Here is a 15,864-nt window from a genome sequence, read left to right as displayed (position 1 = left end):
ACAAGCATCTCCAATTAGTGGTACAGCTACCACCAATGTCAGTTGTGTCAACACATCACTGGTTTTGGTGTCAGAAGTCACTTTGAAGAGCTATCACCCTCGTTGCTTTAAGAGCTGTTGATTCAGATCTGAGATCAATCAGTAAAAGAAGTACTGAAAACAGAAAGATCATGAAGTGGACTGCTTAAATAAAAGGTGCAAGTTTAGAACCAAGGAGTTTAAGGGGTTTTCTTACGTACACCTTGTGAAGCTTGTACAACAATAATGTACATAAACAATCAAGCCATGCAGGAGAGAAAAGACAGACATACAAATGGAATCAAAATAGTATTCTTCAACCCCATTAATATATTTAGAAACCATTCTGATTCCTGTAATGCCAAGAGTACTGGGTCTGGCTGGGATGGAGGTAATTTTCTTAACAGCAGCCCATACAGTGCTGTGTTTCACATCTGTGTCACTCCAATGTTTTAGCTATTATTGTGCAGCGCTTTCACAGCATCAAAGGCTTCTCTGTTTCTCATCCTGTCCCCCAGCAACTAGGCTGGGGGTGGAAAGCGACCAGGAGGAGACACAACAAGGACTGCTGACCCCAACTGACCAAAGGAGGTTAAATGACCATGCCATTTAACGCCATGGTCAGCAATAATACTGTCTTTCCAAGGTAGCCATTCCATGGAGATGAGCTGGGCATTAGTCTGCTGGTGGGAGGTGGTGAGCAATTGCTTTTGCATCATTTGGCAGTTTGCTTTTTTTCCTTTTTTTTTTTTCCTTTCACTTATTAAACTGTCTATAACTCAGCCCACAAGTTTTTACACACTTTTGTTCTTCCAGTTCTCTCACAGCAATTCCATCCAGCTGTGGAGGAGGCTGGCAGCAAATAGACTGTGGGTGCTTACTTGCTGACTGGGGTCAACCCAGCAAGCTACCAAGAATTAACTGCCCAGTGTAGTTCTGAATGTTTTTCCATCAAACAGACATAAGTTCCCATAGTTATCACTTAGTTTATTATTCAACTCGCTAAGTCCCATCTGCCTTCCACTGTGAATGGGATTCAGAGCAAAAAGATATGATCTCACAAAGATTAAGACCATCTTCTATTCTAGAGGCCTACCAGCTCTACCTGGGTCTTTTCCTCAGATGTCATTCAAGAAACATCCTTTTGAAGACTGTACTTCATGTTTTCATTGTACATGTACAATTCATGTACACCTGTAATTCATGACACATCTTGAAGGATTCTATATTATATGCTGCAAGTACAACTAACATCTAGATTTCTAATCTTTGCTGAGGTGATAATAGCATAAGAAAAAGAACGATTTAACGTAAGTACCTAATGGAAGAGGGCTTTTTTGTTTGTTTGTTTGTCTGTACTTATAATCTCACAAAAATTCTGCATGTATTTCTTGTGGTAATAGAAGTTTTGATTAACATTAAAGGCAGTTCTTGGTACATGTTTCCATCATAGGGAAAGAAATTCTCTCTTTTTACTAAAAGCATATAAAATACATGCTCTATTTTGATTGTCTAAAATATGCAAATCCATACTATGTTACTAACAGGAGGTAAGAAATAAACAACTACAGTTCTTATTTTCAGCCTGCAAACTACCCTCAGAGAAAATCAATTTATGTATTCATTTTAACGGAGATGGCCATCTCTTAATTTTTCCAAGAGATTATCTGTTTACTAAGAATTTACATCATAGAATGGCTTAGGTTGGAAGGGACCTTAAAGATCACCTACTTCCAACCCCCCTGCCATGGGCAGGGACACCTCCTGCTTGCTCAAAGCCCCATCCAACCTGGCCTTGAACACTTCCAGGGAAGGGGCATCCACAGCGTCTCTGGGCAACCTGTGCCAGTGCCTCATGAACCTCAGAGTAAAAACTTTCTTCCTTATATCTAATGTAAATCTACCCTCTTTCTAAATCTATATCTACCTTTTATTTTAAAACCATTTAGTTTAAAACCACTTTACTTTTAAACCATTACTCCTTGTCCTATCAATGAAGTTCCTGATAAAGAGTCCCTCTCCAATATACTACAGTCATACTTCTTTTAATATGTCAGCACTACGGTAAGGTTTATAGAATTACATCTGATAGCATCAAGTAGTTGACATCCCTCATCTCTATCTATGTCCTCAGAGAACTAGTATATATTTCAACCGATGATAGGTTACACCTAGCTAGAATACTAACCATTCAGAATATATGCTACCTTATGTAACATATGTACAGAATAGCAGAACCATAAACAATATACTATACTAAAAATATGTGTTATGGCAGATAAAACAAGTTTTAGTTTTTTTCTCTCTTTTTTTTTTTTTTTTTTTAGAAATATTACACCAAATTAGTAAATAGACGGAATGCCGCATATGGCATATTTCTGCCATCCAAAGAATGTGAATTTAACAATGCACAAAATTTGACTTTAAAATAACTTCAACCTGCATTGGTATCAAAACCAGACTAAGACCAGTTTTATGAAAGTCAGTGAGCACTACCAAAGCTGCACTAGCAGTAGTGAGAAGTGCAAAAGAAACTCATCCTGAGTTTTTAAATCCCCTCTTTAAGGTTTGAAAGAAGGACTAAGCTATATATTATGTGCATAATTTCTTAAATGGCATAATGCCATTTAGTGCCCATCTACTAAACTGATCACTTAATGCATGAAACATGGATCCATTTAAATAAGGACTGTACCCTAGGTAGCAACACTGAACTAGCATGGAGCTTGTCTTTTATAGCTCTCTAGTCTTTAATTTGCAAGTTTACACGTTTATATATCCATCTCTTTCACATTACAATGATCATCAAAGACAGCCTAATTCTGCAGAATTTGAAAAACTTTGAGTCTTGACAATAAATAATATTTCAAAAGAACTCGCTCATACGTTTGAAAAAAGAGATAATGATTATTTTAGCACTGGAACTACCTCCTGTGTAGCCATGTGACCATCTTGGATTCTTGACCATCACCAGATTCTAAGGAAAAGCATCTTCCACCCAACACTGAACTACTGCCTGTGCTACACATGCATCTCCAGCAAAATGTCACGATTTTGGAAGTGGAGACCAGCTGCTTTGCAGCAAGTAATAATGCAAGAGAGAAGGCAAGGTAACATGAAGATAAACTTTCTCACTTCTTTATGGTTACAAAAAAAACCACCAAATTCTTAAATATCTTAAAGAGAAAGGGAGTTTTAGGACATTGAAAAGAAAACATGGGGACTGGGAGATACTCAACTTAAGGTCAATAGATTCAGATATTTTAGGAAGACTGTAATTCCAAGCATACTGTTGTTAAAGAAGATTAAGGGAGAAGTCATGAGAATTTTATAAAGTCCAAAAAACAGTCTTGCAGAAAGAGATTTAGGAAATGACTAAAAAGAAAGCAGATATGTGACTTGATGGGGGCTGTAATTATTTACGCATGGGAAGATTTCTAAGAGTAGAAGGCTCTTCAGTTGAACAGACACAGGTTCAATAATGTCCAGTGGTTAGGAAGAAGTTACAGTCAAATAAGTAATATGACGTTTAAAAAACCAAGTGGCTAAGCATAGGAACAAACTCATTGCTTGCAGTGATTAAGTGAAAATACCTTTCTAAAAGGTCATTCTTGCTCAAACCCAAATATGGGCTGAATGCCAGAACCACAGGTGACATTACCTGATCTGTGATTAAAGCTGATAACCACATTGGTCTTTTTAGAACTACAGAAAACCTACGGGTATCTTAGCACTGGCTATATTAGTTCATGTAATGGTAACAGCTGCAACAAACACAGAATCATCCAAGTCACAGAATCACAGAATGGTTTGGGTTGGAAGGGACCTTAAAGACCATCTAGTTCCAACCCCGCTGCCCTTCCACAAGACCAGGTTGCTCAAAGCCCCATCCAGCCTGGCCTTGAACACTTCCAGGGATGATGCATCCACCTGCACTATTAATTGTTGGAGTAAGCTAAAAAATAAGAAGAAATTGACATCAGTAGTTAAGACGTCTGTAACCCTTAACAGCTTTCTTTATGAAGCAAACTAAGTGAAACAGTCTAAAAGTCCGACACATTTGCTTATACAAAAGCAGCTACTGAAAAGTAAGTTGAAATGAAAATTTATCTCATAAAAACTATTTTGTGGTAGCTTTCTAAGAGCACTGTTAACTCCCATCATATCTCTAAATGACCAGGAATTTTTTAAAAAATGGATTTCACTAGCTCTTTCAAGAAGCTGAGGTTCAGGACATCCAAAAGCACTACAACAAATACTGGATTGCTGGCAGCAACCAGAGGAATATATTGCTTATTGCCAGGACTACTAAGGTACGGATCTGCCAATTGGCAACAGAGATGGCTACTCTGCCCCCATGTGGTTTTCTCCCCATTTGTGTAGAGTCACGGAAACAGCACATTTTGGCAGGGCAACAGGGAACTGCACTTATCCCAGAAGCCAACAGAGATCCAACCTGTTCTCTCTCAGTCTACATATTCTTCACACTAAGATGAAAAGTTGAACAGTGACAAAGAGCTACAATGCAGTGCAGAGGCCTATATGCCTTTCCACACTGAAAAGTCAGGAGTGCTGCCCTCCCTGTGCTGCTTAGATGTTCTGTGTTTGGAAACTGGGGAAAAAGAAGCAGTATCTGGACTGAGACAGTGAAAGGTAAAAGCTGGAGAAGAAATGGCAGTGGCAATATCCAGAGCAAAGGCAAGGGAATAAAGCAGCAGTAGGACTTGGATGGGAGAATTCCCCAGCGCAGCAGGTAAGGGAAGGGGAGAGGGGAAGGGAGCACTCATAGAAGAGAGGAAACTGATGGTGGTGGTGGACTAGGATGAAGCATTTCAGAAATAACAGAGAATCTCTGAGTTATTTCTTCTCAGCCTTCAGGCTGAATTTTGCAATATTATGCACATAAGAAGTATCCGTGTGATAATTTTCAGGACTTTAAAAATCCACAGAAAGCTAAACTGGGAAATTAAAAACAAAACAAAACAAACAAACAAAATACACAATTTTGAAATCATGAGCAAATAGATGTTTTGAAATATAAGGTTAGTAACACTGAAAAATCAATTAGTTTTTAAGATAAAGAACTTGTTACCACTTCTCTACATATGTGACTTTAAAAAGTATGTATCGGCTACACATTGTAGATAGTGAGGGAGATGTCCTGCAGCTCTTGTCCCTCTACCTGACTAGAAAGTATTGTGTCTTCTGTAAGCTTGTGTGCAGGGGTTTGTTCACACCTGTAGTATACTCGCTCCTTCATAGTTATGTCTTTTGCCATATAACATTCTGTAACCCCCCATCTCCATCTCCCATTCACCAACTCTCCTCTCTTATACTGTGCTGGGGAAAGTCAGAGGTGACTTACTAATGTAAGTCAGCTGAACTTCAAGTTATGCATGGCCCCCCAGAACTGCCACCACTCCACTTCCCCAGCAACTCATCTGCCCAACTTTCTTCTGCCTTTGGGCTGCATCTGCAGTCAGCCTTATGCTCCTGTGAGCCAGAGGAACCCAGGTGTCCAGAGATCCCACCACCTTCTACACACTGCCAAAACTTGGGCCAAATCCATCCAAATCCTGTGGAAACGAACTTTCACAAACCTCTTACAGGCATGTTCTAGTTTCTCTGTATAAAATCAATTGTTTTAAACGACAAAACATCCACTGCAGTCCAAATCACAGAGCAAGGTTTGTGAACTTGAAGAGTCACAAACAATAAACTGACATAATTAATTTGTATTGTTCTGTTTGAAAGAAATATAGATACTGAAGAAATCAAAAATGACAGAAATAAATTACAAAATTAACCATTCTTAACACTTTCTTAAGACATTTCACAGTACATACTTAACACTGCAACATAATCTGCAATTGCTTATACTTAATTTAAATACTATTTATTATTCACTTGATTTTTTACCTTATTGTGAAAACATATTCCCCAGTATTGTCTTGGATGTTGGAGTTCATAGCTAGTAAAATAGCTGCTGTATTTTACCTAAGGAAGTATGAACACATGACTGGGATCCATCCTTTCACAACGTAAAGAAGTTGTAGTGGATATTCTGTGTCAAGTTGAATGCATAATTTGGCTTTGGCCCACCAAAGACTGTACTGAGATCAGAATTTCCCCAAATCTGAAGGACTCAAGTAGAATTTAGAAAAGGTTAATCTGTTATATTAATGTTCATGCAGTATAGTATTTTGCTGTTAACATGAAAATGGATTAAATTGTTCTTTTTTCTCTCTGAGGTTCATTCTGACTTTGAGATGACTCCTACTTTTGGAAAAAAAATAAAAATGGGACCTCTCTGCAACATGCCTTGGTGGGGATGTGACAGGCTGTATTTCTCACTTCATGGCACAGCCTTGTTTGCACTCACTGACTCACTGGTATCAGCACATGCTAGGGGGAATTCATAGGAGGTCAAAGCTACACCCGTGCAGATTGTCTGTCTGCCTGCAGAAACCTGCCCTACAACACCCCCAGCTTTCTGAGTGTCAAGGGCTTGTCATGCAAATAAAATACAGCTCATGTTGAACTAACTTGTCTTCAGAATGTCTCTGCATAGGAAGGATAGTTTCTGGCCATCAGCACCTTCAACTGTTCCTAAGCCCCGACCTGTGAAACATCCTTCACAGATGCAAAGAGCCATGGCTGCATCATCACAATTGTATTAGAACCAGCTGTTGTGCAGAGCTCAAGAAGAGCTTAGGTAAAATCTTAGTCTTTGGATGAACTTTAAGTCAATCAAGCAGCTTCTGAGCCATGTAAAATGCTATGACTACTACTGGTAAGTCTAGCATATCGCATTTGCATGGGAAAATTAGAAATCACAAGAGAAATGACTTTCAGATTCTAAAGAGGGATAACATAGCATATAGATACTTAAGAAACATCCTTTTCACCTGTTAAATACTGTTAAATAAATACTATATACTGACATGGAATATATTAAAAGAAAAGCCAGTATAAACAGTTGCCAAACATTTGTAAAAAATCACATAAATATTTACCTTTTGTGGAAGAGTTAAAATTCTCTTGTTCTTCAATGAATTAAATGCACGGAATGATGGGAACAGAAAAAGAAATCAGCAAATTTAAAGTTAGATAAAGAAATGTGTTACATGTGACAATGGCATGTACAGTAGGCAGTACTCCAACATATGTAAAAGTAATGTAGAAAATTAAAATGATAAACTATGACAAATAATAAAGCCTATGACTTTTTCTTTAAAATTAACAGGAACAATGAAGTTACTGAGATCCAGATTGTGGACTCTTTAAATATTCCACTAAAGCAGTATTGTCATACCCAAAGTTACAAATGACATAAAATCTTAAAATTGCTTTAAGTATCATTCTAACTGCTGAACCATGTAGTCTTGTTTTAGATTCTGAAGCCTTTTCTGTAATACTGAGTGTGACAAATTTATTTTCTGTTAACTGAAAACATAAAAGATTATAAGGCTTGAATTAATTTGCAATGCTGAGAGAAAAGTCTCCTGTGAGGGTAAAGATTCCACAAGCTGCCTCAAAATATGCAGTGCCACCTAAGAATTTCAAAATAAAACCAGAAATATGGAGACAAAACAAACAATGCTAAAAGACTAAAAGCTAAATTGAAATGACTTATTCTTTTTCTTTTGCCATTCACTGATGGATCTAAAAAATGGTTTTAACTGCAAGGGTTTGATCTTATACCATTATTCAAGCCAGACTCTCACTGCAATAACATTTCAATGATCAAGTACATATACAATGAATAGTTTTCTCTAGTTATATTTAAAGATCTTAATTAAATATAAAAAGATATTTGCAACTCTAATCCATTATTTCACAACACACTGATTTTCCATACGAAATTCTGATTCTTTTTTGTTAAAAGGAACATTGGGCATGAAAACATTTCATTCCTGTACGTTGTAACTACCACTGAAGATTTGTACATATATTTATATACATATTATGCATATGCACTTTATAAAAAATAAACCCCATTCATTACCAATAATCCCCATTCATTACCAATATAGACTTCAGTGCAGCTTTCCTTCATGAAACAGCAGCACACACACATGCATGCACTTCAACCTGCATACAGGCTATGTACAAGGATTACGCAGCTTTTTCTGACATGGGCCAACATACAGCAACACTTAATGCTGGTCACAGCTTCATTTTTCTAAAGGTCACTGCGTAAGGCCTGTTGCTGTAAACAGGTGTCACTGAAAACATACAAACACACTAGTTCAGTTATGTCTACAGATACTCTTTATAAGTAAATAGGCTGCTGATTATCACAATCCTTACTGTCATTATATGACTTTGGAAACATGAAACCACATTGTAGAGGCTACGAAAATGAAACCATGCTGTGAAGAGTCAAACAGAAGAATATACAGGGAGAAAGACCTGCTTTGCTTGAGTTAGCTCATTTTTATACTACAAACCATCATCACACATTTAGCTTGTTGGTTCATAGACTTCAAGAGTACATAACATGTCTTTTCTTCTTCACACGTAATATTTCTGAATATTATCCCTAGTACCATCTACTGTAGTGCAGAAAAATGCTATAGAGCTTCAGGCAGTATTCATGATTAACTGTTACGCAGAAGTGTAGAGGCCCACCCTATCCAAGTGAAAATTACTGTGAGGTTTGATAGTTGCTATGACAGAGAATGGACTAAGTATATATATCACAGAAATATGCTTTGTATAAAAGTATCATTTAAAAACCATGCAACAATGTTGTTGTATAAACAGCCAAAAAATAAAGCCAATGCAGAATTCCCGCCCCTCAACTTTCTTAAGTGATTTGCACAGTTCCACTCAAACATGATGCAAATAAGAAACACTGATGCAAATCTCTTACAGTTTGGCACAAGATGACATGGAGAGCACAGCATTGCCCTTATAACTTAGATTTTCACTGCTTTAGTCACTGAATCAAAATATCTTCATTATTAGGTCATTTTATGAAATTGTCAGATAAAGCATAGAAATAAATAATGCTCGTTAAGTAGCACAAGTTAAGGTAATGACTACTGAATTGTGACTTTCAGAAAACACACAGAGACATACCTACGCCAGACTAACTTTCATATTCAAGAATCACAAGACCTTTAGTTGCAATAACAACCCACTGTGTCTTGCACTCTGGGAATTACTGCTGACAGGGTTGCAAAGGAAACACATATAGTCATACATTCCTTGAACATCATTGGGATTAAAATAGAGATCATGTAGTCCAAAAACCACAGGAGTATAGGCTCCTGTAACTGTAACTGCTTTAAAGAGTCTGTATGTACTGGAGTTGCTAAAAATATTAGTTAGAACCATTCCAAGTGAAAGTACCTAGCATGTTTTTAATTTTTTCCAAACTAGTCAAAGCAGCCTTTAGAACCACTAAGAAGCTTGGGTTTGTTGTTGTTATTGGTTTATTTGTTTTTGTGAGTGTGTGTAATTATGTTATTTTGAGGTTTTAAAGAAAAGATAATCCTTAGACTAGACTTTTTTCTCTACTTAAGATTTTTCTCTGCTCCTGATCAGTAGTACCTACCCCTTATCTCTAACAGAATGGAGACCATTATTTCGGTTTCTTCTGTAAGACTTTCTTCTATGTGGTCTTTTATACAGTGGAACTACTGACAAGGACCTACTGAAACAAGTCACAAGTTGACTTTTTATGATACTCAAACCAAAGGGTAATTAAGAGAACATTATTTGATAGAAACAATGAAACTGTTTCATTCTAAACTTTATAATGAAAAAAAATTGAATGCTTAAGATTCTGTGTCAGTCCTAGAAGAAGCCTTATTAGCATGGATATTATCACTTATGACAGAAAACAGTTAAAAAATCACACTTCCTTGAGACAAAAACCACAACCACTCTTGTGCTTCTTCATTAACTCTCATTTTTTCTAAAATGATGGTTTCAAAGAGTAATAAGATTACTTTACTGGATTCCTCTATGCCTCTTGACTATGTAAATAGGAAAAATAAAAAAGAAAAAAGAAAACAGAAAAAAGAAAAAAGAAAACAGAGAAAAGAAAAAAAAAGAAAAAAGAAAGCTACACAATTTACTACACAAATTATACCTTACATCATACTAGATTTCCTTGAAACACAGGATGTCAATACTGACTAGTAGTAAATAGTTTTATATTTAAATGAAGAAAATGCAAAGAATTTTGAAATGCTTCTGCCTATAACATTTGTGGGTTGCACTAGATTTTGGCCTCATTTATGCCCGTAGCGACTGTGAATTTAAGTCATTAAGTCACAATTCAGTTCCAAGTATAGTTAGTGAGACTCTTTCACAGACAGATATATTTAGATTCAATCCTACATTAGGGTAAAATAACTTCTAGCCACTCCATTTAACTCATTTGATAGGGATTAAAAAGGTGAAAGTGACATCAAAATTTGATACTGTAAACCAGAGCAAATATTATGTTTTTAAAGCTGAATTTACTTTCCTGCAGAAGCTTGAAGTTTATACACACTGCTATACTTATTTCAGAAGATACTTTCAGAAGCATTTTAAAATTATTTTATAAAATCTACTAACTTTAGTACTTCCCTGCAAATACATTCTCAGCTTGAACAAAGTGTTCAACATGGGTAAAATTAGAAAACCTTCCTTTCAAATGGACAAGCCAGTCAGACAAAACCAAAATACTATTTAGAGAGGAAAATCTCCTTCGCCTTCAATTCCATATGCAGTTATATGGCCATAGTGACATAGGCAGTATGATAATTAACAACAAAGTAAATGATATGTCATATCCTACTTGTTCATTTTCTACATAAGACGCAAGCATATGAACCACAAATGTAAATAAGAGTTCAGTGAAACAGCATTACTTTACAGATATTCACGGCATTGACAAGTTTCTAAACCAACAGTAGCTTCAACCTTCTGTTTAAAGTTCACTTTTTCTTTGCTCTGCTGCATACAACGCATCTCTACGAATTTTTATGTCAAGTTCTACTTTCATTTCCAACATCTTTAACAAAACATAAACTAGCATTTTATTCTCAACGCACTAGTTACCAAGAACAGCTGAAAGATAACAGGAATACCCACAGGAAAGCCAACATAAATTAAAAGCTGATTCATCATTATATATTGTACCAATTTCTGGAACTGCAGAAGAAACATGAAAGAAGTTTGAAATTCAGCTCTCATTACATTTCCCTAAAGAGCTCCCAACCTACTCACATGTAGAAATAAAAACTGTAAATGCAGTTTGTAACTAGTTTATAATCCAGACAGTCCTTATTTCACTATGAAATATAATGAGAAGACTCAAATGTAAAGTTTTAAATGAATAAAACCTACTTGTACTAGATTACCAATCATTCAGAATAACCACATGTATAAAACAAGAACACGTTAGTTGAAAGTGTAGTATGCCATCACAGCTCAAGCCAATAAAATTAACGCAAGCTGACTGTATGTTAATGCAAGCTGTTGTACCTCATACAAAAATGTATGGTAAGCTAACGTGATAAGAAGGTCATGGTCAGTAACATTATCTATTTACAAAAGAAGTCTGTAAACGGTTCTATAAGGCACTACAACACAGCAGCAGCAGAAGCATTTCTTTCATTAGAAGAATAGAACACACAGAAGAAAAGCTTGCAGTATATGGCAATCTCAATTGTTGCTTGTATTCATTGAGAAAACAGGGTTTTTAAACACAGAAGTAAACCTGAATGTACACATATTACCCACTGCGGAATTAAAACTAAATTCATTATAATATAATAGCTCATACTCTATGTACAGCATGTTGCTAGAAAAGGAAACAGTGATATTTATACCTATTTGATATTTGAAAAGAACATCTTCTACAGCCACTAGGTCTACATGGTCTTTTTCAAAAAAGAGCAGCACTCATTGCCTGAGCAGTTTATTCTTATGAATGGAAAAGCTGATGACCTGTGCCTTCACATTTCTTGTGGTGATTGTTTTCATGCTTTCAGACTCACTGGATCTGTCTCACTCCAGAAGGTATGTTTGATAATATGATATTTGTTTATCATTAATCTATGTTAACAATGCACATCAATTAGTATAAACCACAAAATAATACATTAATAACACTGTCAAAATGTTGTCAAAATCTTTGCCTCTGATTTCTTTGTCTGAATACAAATTAGATGTGCCCATGGAAACCACCACAGCTCTAATAGAAATTTTAAAGTAGACAAATATAAAAGGCTACTAGAAAATTAAGGCAATTAAACCATGTGTAATAGTCCACCAGTTAAAAATCTTTTAGACTTTCCAGACTACAAATATGCTTTCATTCTCTTCTGTTTGGCAGAATTACAGCTTTTAACATGTAGTTATGAAAGCAGACTTCAAGTAAAGTGTAGAAAGGTAAAAAATCAAAGAGTTAGAGCTATCATAAGCTCATTATTTGATACCTTGCTCTATACTGCCACTTCTTACTGGAACTTGCGGTAGCTGTCTTCCCCTGCGACTGCTGAAGGACGTGTCTGCAGGAGGAGACTGTGTAGGACTTCCTTGTTGATGTATTCTGCAGATGAAATGAACATAAAAGTCAAATAACCCAAAGGAAGAGAATTCATATAGTCTAAGTTTTAAACACATATTGAATTGCATATAGAGAAGATGGGGTTGAGGAAGTTTGTGCTTGGTATATGCCATATGCATGTACTCACGTCTGGATAACTAGCAAACTTATATGGCTTCACCTTTATCTTCTCTAACTGCCTTCAACTAAGGACAAACATTTTCCATCTTTTTTGCTGTTGTTGTTTTAAAAAATGTTCTAGACAAAAACCACTGAACTAGAATCAGTTTTCTAAGAACCATTTATGATTATGACTCACAATTTGGGAGTATAACTGTACTGTTCTCCTGCACTGGTACAAAGACAATCCAAAATGCCACCTTTGCATTTTACTAACTTTTGTGTTCCCTTCGTGCTGATGCATTAATTGCACCAGGCCACAGAGAACTGGACAGCAAGAATCTAATGGGATAACATGTTATTTTCCCCTGAACTTAAACAAGGAAAAAGACCTTTAGCCTTGGTATTTGTGTGCCTGTGCGTGTGTGTGTGAGAGAGAGAGACAGAAATTGTGTGTATGTGCATGTACGCACTCACAGTCTAAGATTTTTAATACTCTTACCTAAGCAAATACTCTAACCACCTTAACTTTGGCTAAATTCTAGCTACCACTGTTTCAGAGCACCTTAGCTACTTGGCTTCTTAAACACACATACAGCACGTTTAACACATTAAGCACCTTTGGAACACTGGCAAGTTTGCATTTAAAAGCAATAGGGCCCTTGCTAATAACTGGGGAACAAGTTTAAGAAAGCAAAGCAAAGGTGAGAAGGAGGAGATTGCTGAGAGGGACAGCTTGCTAATTAAACATCCTTGCCAGTTACAGTCATATCACACTCACTACAGTGGATAAGTACAGTTTATCTACTATGCTAAAGGTACAGGTAGGTAGCTTGCAATTTTAAGTAACACATTTGTACAAAATCAAAATACTGGTAGCTTTCACACTACGTAGATCAACCGACTTTCCCTTTGAGAGTTAGAAGTGAGAGAAGGATGTGATTTCCTGCACAGTGTTCAAGCAAAATACTTTGATAATTTTCAGATGGATACGAAACAAAACACAACAATGGAAGGATGAAACAGCCAACTTTTTTTGCATAGCTATTTAAGATCAACGGGAAGAAGTACCATCTGGATGGTGAAGATAGGCAGCATAAAGGATATGGGAGAAGTGTAAATACCATGAAGAGAGGATAATCTACAGTGCCAGAATGAGTGAACGCGCCATGTATGCTCAGGAAAGTACAACACCACACTTGACACCTGGGAGGCAGAACATGAAAGCTGTGCTGGACATGTAATAGCAACCTTGTCAGAAGTGGAGAAGGTGGCGCCGACCCTCCGGGCGCTAGGTGATGTACAGAGCATAAGAGTCTGATACTAGAGTGCTCACTCGACCTTGAGCGAGCGTGATGTTTTCCCCTAATGACTGGCTGTTCAGTCGTTCGTGGGGCTGGAAGTCCCCTTCTAGAAAGACATGGTAGCAGACCCCTAAAACATCAGGGCCAAAAAGAAACCGTTCAGTTGTTAGCTCCAGGCACACCATCCCATGCCCCCCTCCACCGAAGAACATTGCAAACCCTGGCTGCAGGGCCAGTGTGGATATTTCAGACTGAAGTTAGCAATTCAGATTATAAATCCATTTCCAAAAGGATAAACCGCAGAACACTCACTGCTGCAGACACACATCCCCCTGCTTGTGGAATTGCTGAACTGCACTGAATACAGCAGAAAGTTGGCCAAAAACTGTAGCTGCATCTCAAGCAGTGAACACAAGCTAACAACACTTAGATAAAATGTACTAGCATAGAGTAGGCTAGTACTCCATTTAACTATCTTTCTGCAGTGAGACCCAACACAGAAATAGAGTTCTGAAGGAACACTGATGAAAGCATCATTAAAATATGCAGTTAAATGATTAATTATGTTAGTATAATTAGCAGCAAAATTATTAGCAGTTTAATAATTGCATATGTTGCAAGTATACGATAACCTGAAACATTTCAGGTTTGGAGAGTGACAAAGTAAATTTCTAACTGTGCCCTTATTATTGCTGGGCTTCCCAACAATGCAACATTTTGTAAATGATAATACTGTATCCATTATTTCAGAAATTACCATAAAGCCATCTTGTGATAGTATTTCACTGTTTCTTTGTTTTTTTTTTTATTTCTCCAGACAAATGAAGTGCCCCTGCACACACCCAGCACATCTTTCCGACAAAATACAGCGTAACCAAGGGACTGTCTAGTTCATAAAACTACCATATATTTACAAATTATCCTATAAAAAAATAAAAAAATGTATATGAGACAACATTTATGCAGATGCCTACACCAAGGATAAAAATCGGGTTTGGTTTCAAAGCCATTTCACCAGTGACAGCTTATATCTAAGTCCAGTCACAGCGCCACAAAAATAGGATTCTGTTCCCTTTGCTGTATGCACTCTTAAACCCTAACACTTCCTAAACTTATCTCCTGGCTTGCCCTGGCAGTAAGACTCTTACAGAGGCTCCCTGCTTCTAAGAGATGCTCAAGATGATGGCAATGAGCTGAGTCCTGAAAAGGCCTGCTTGGTCCAAATGTCAATGTAATCCCTGCTGGTCTAGAAGAAAGATCAGCTGCTGAAATGAAGAAGTCTACACTGATTAGGAGAATGAGAGAAAGAGGAACCAGCATGGGAGACAAAAACTGGTGTGTGGCTGAGGGAATGAGACAGAAAATAAGAAGTATGGAGAAGAGGGGAATTAGGGATAGAAAATTTGAGAGAAATGACACATGGTGAGCAGTGAGATTGCAGCAAACACGTCTGCATGTATCTCATTGCCTGTTCCTCCCAGAGGAAGGTAACACAGCAAACAGCCAACCTATAACTCAGTTGGTGATGGACCGCAGAGAAATCCTACAGGTTCCGGCTCTGCCTTCCCACAAGGAAACTCAAGTTTCCTTCTCTTTAGACTGATGTCTCAATGGCATGAATTAAAAAGACAAAACAACCCAACAAGAAAACAAACACACATCCTTCCACATACAAAACTATGAAGAAAAACTAAAACTAAGAGAGCATTGCCAATCCAGCACACTTTTGACACAGGGTCCTATGTAATATCTCGCATGTACAGATAAAGACTGTACCTGAGGTAATGAATAACATCAGGTAAGTTACCACTACCTTATAACTTGGAATTATCTTGTAACTAATCAATACCAAATGGGAAAAGAATT

The 15,864-nt window shown here is 37.0% G+C and overlaps 1 protein-coding gene across 1 annotated transcript in view; it reads right to left on the bottom strand.

Moving 5' to 3' along the window:
• Positions 1-15,864, bottom strand: part of RIMS1 (regulating synaptic membrane exocytosis 1) — a 316,580-nt gene that overhangs the window by 77,579 nt on the left and 223,137 nt on the right. The window contains exon 23 of the mRNA XM_050709776.1: positions 12,465-12,577. Coding sequence (XP_050565733.1) covers positions 12,465-12,577 — 113 coding nt within the window. The remainder of the gene's footprint in view (positions 1-12,464; positions 12,578-15,864) is intronic.

Source organism: Cygnus atratus, chromosome 3 (assembly GCF_013377495.2).
Source record: "Cygnus atratus isolate AKBS03 ecotype Queensland, Australia chromosome 3, CAtr_DNAZoo_HiC_assembly, whole genome shotgun sequence".
Taxonomy (NCBI): domain Eukaryota; kingdom Metazoa; phylum Chordata; class Aves; order Anseriformes; family Anatidae; genus Cygnus; species Cygnus atratus.
The sequence above is the reverse complement of the archived record's forward strand: the minus strand, read 5'-3'. Positions and strand labels throughout refer to the sequence as shown.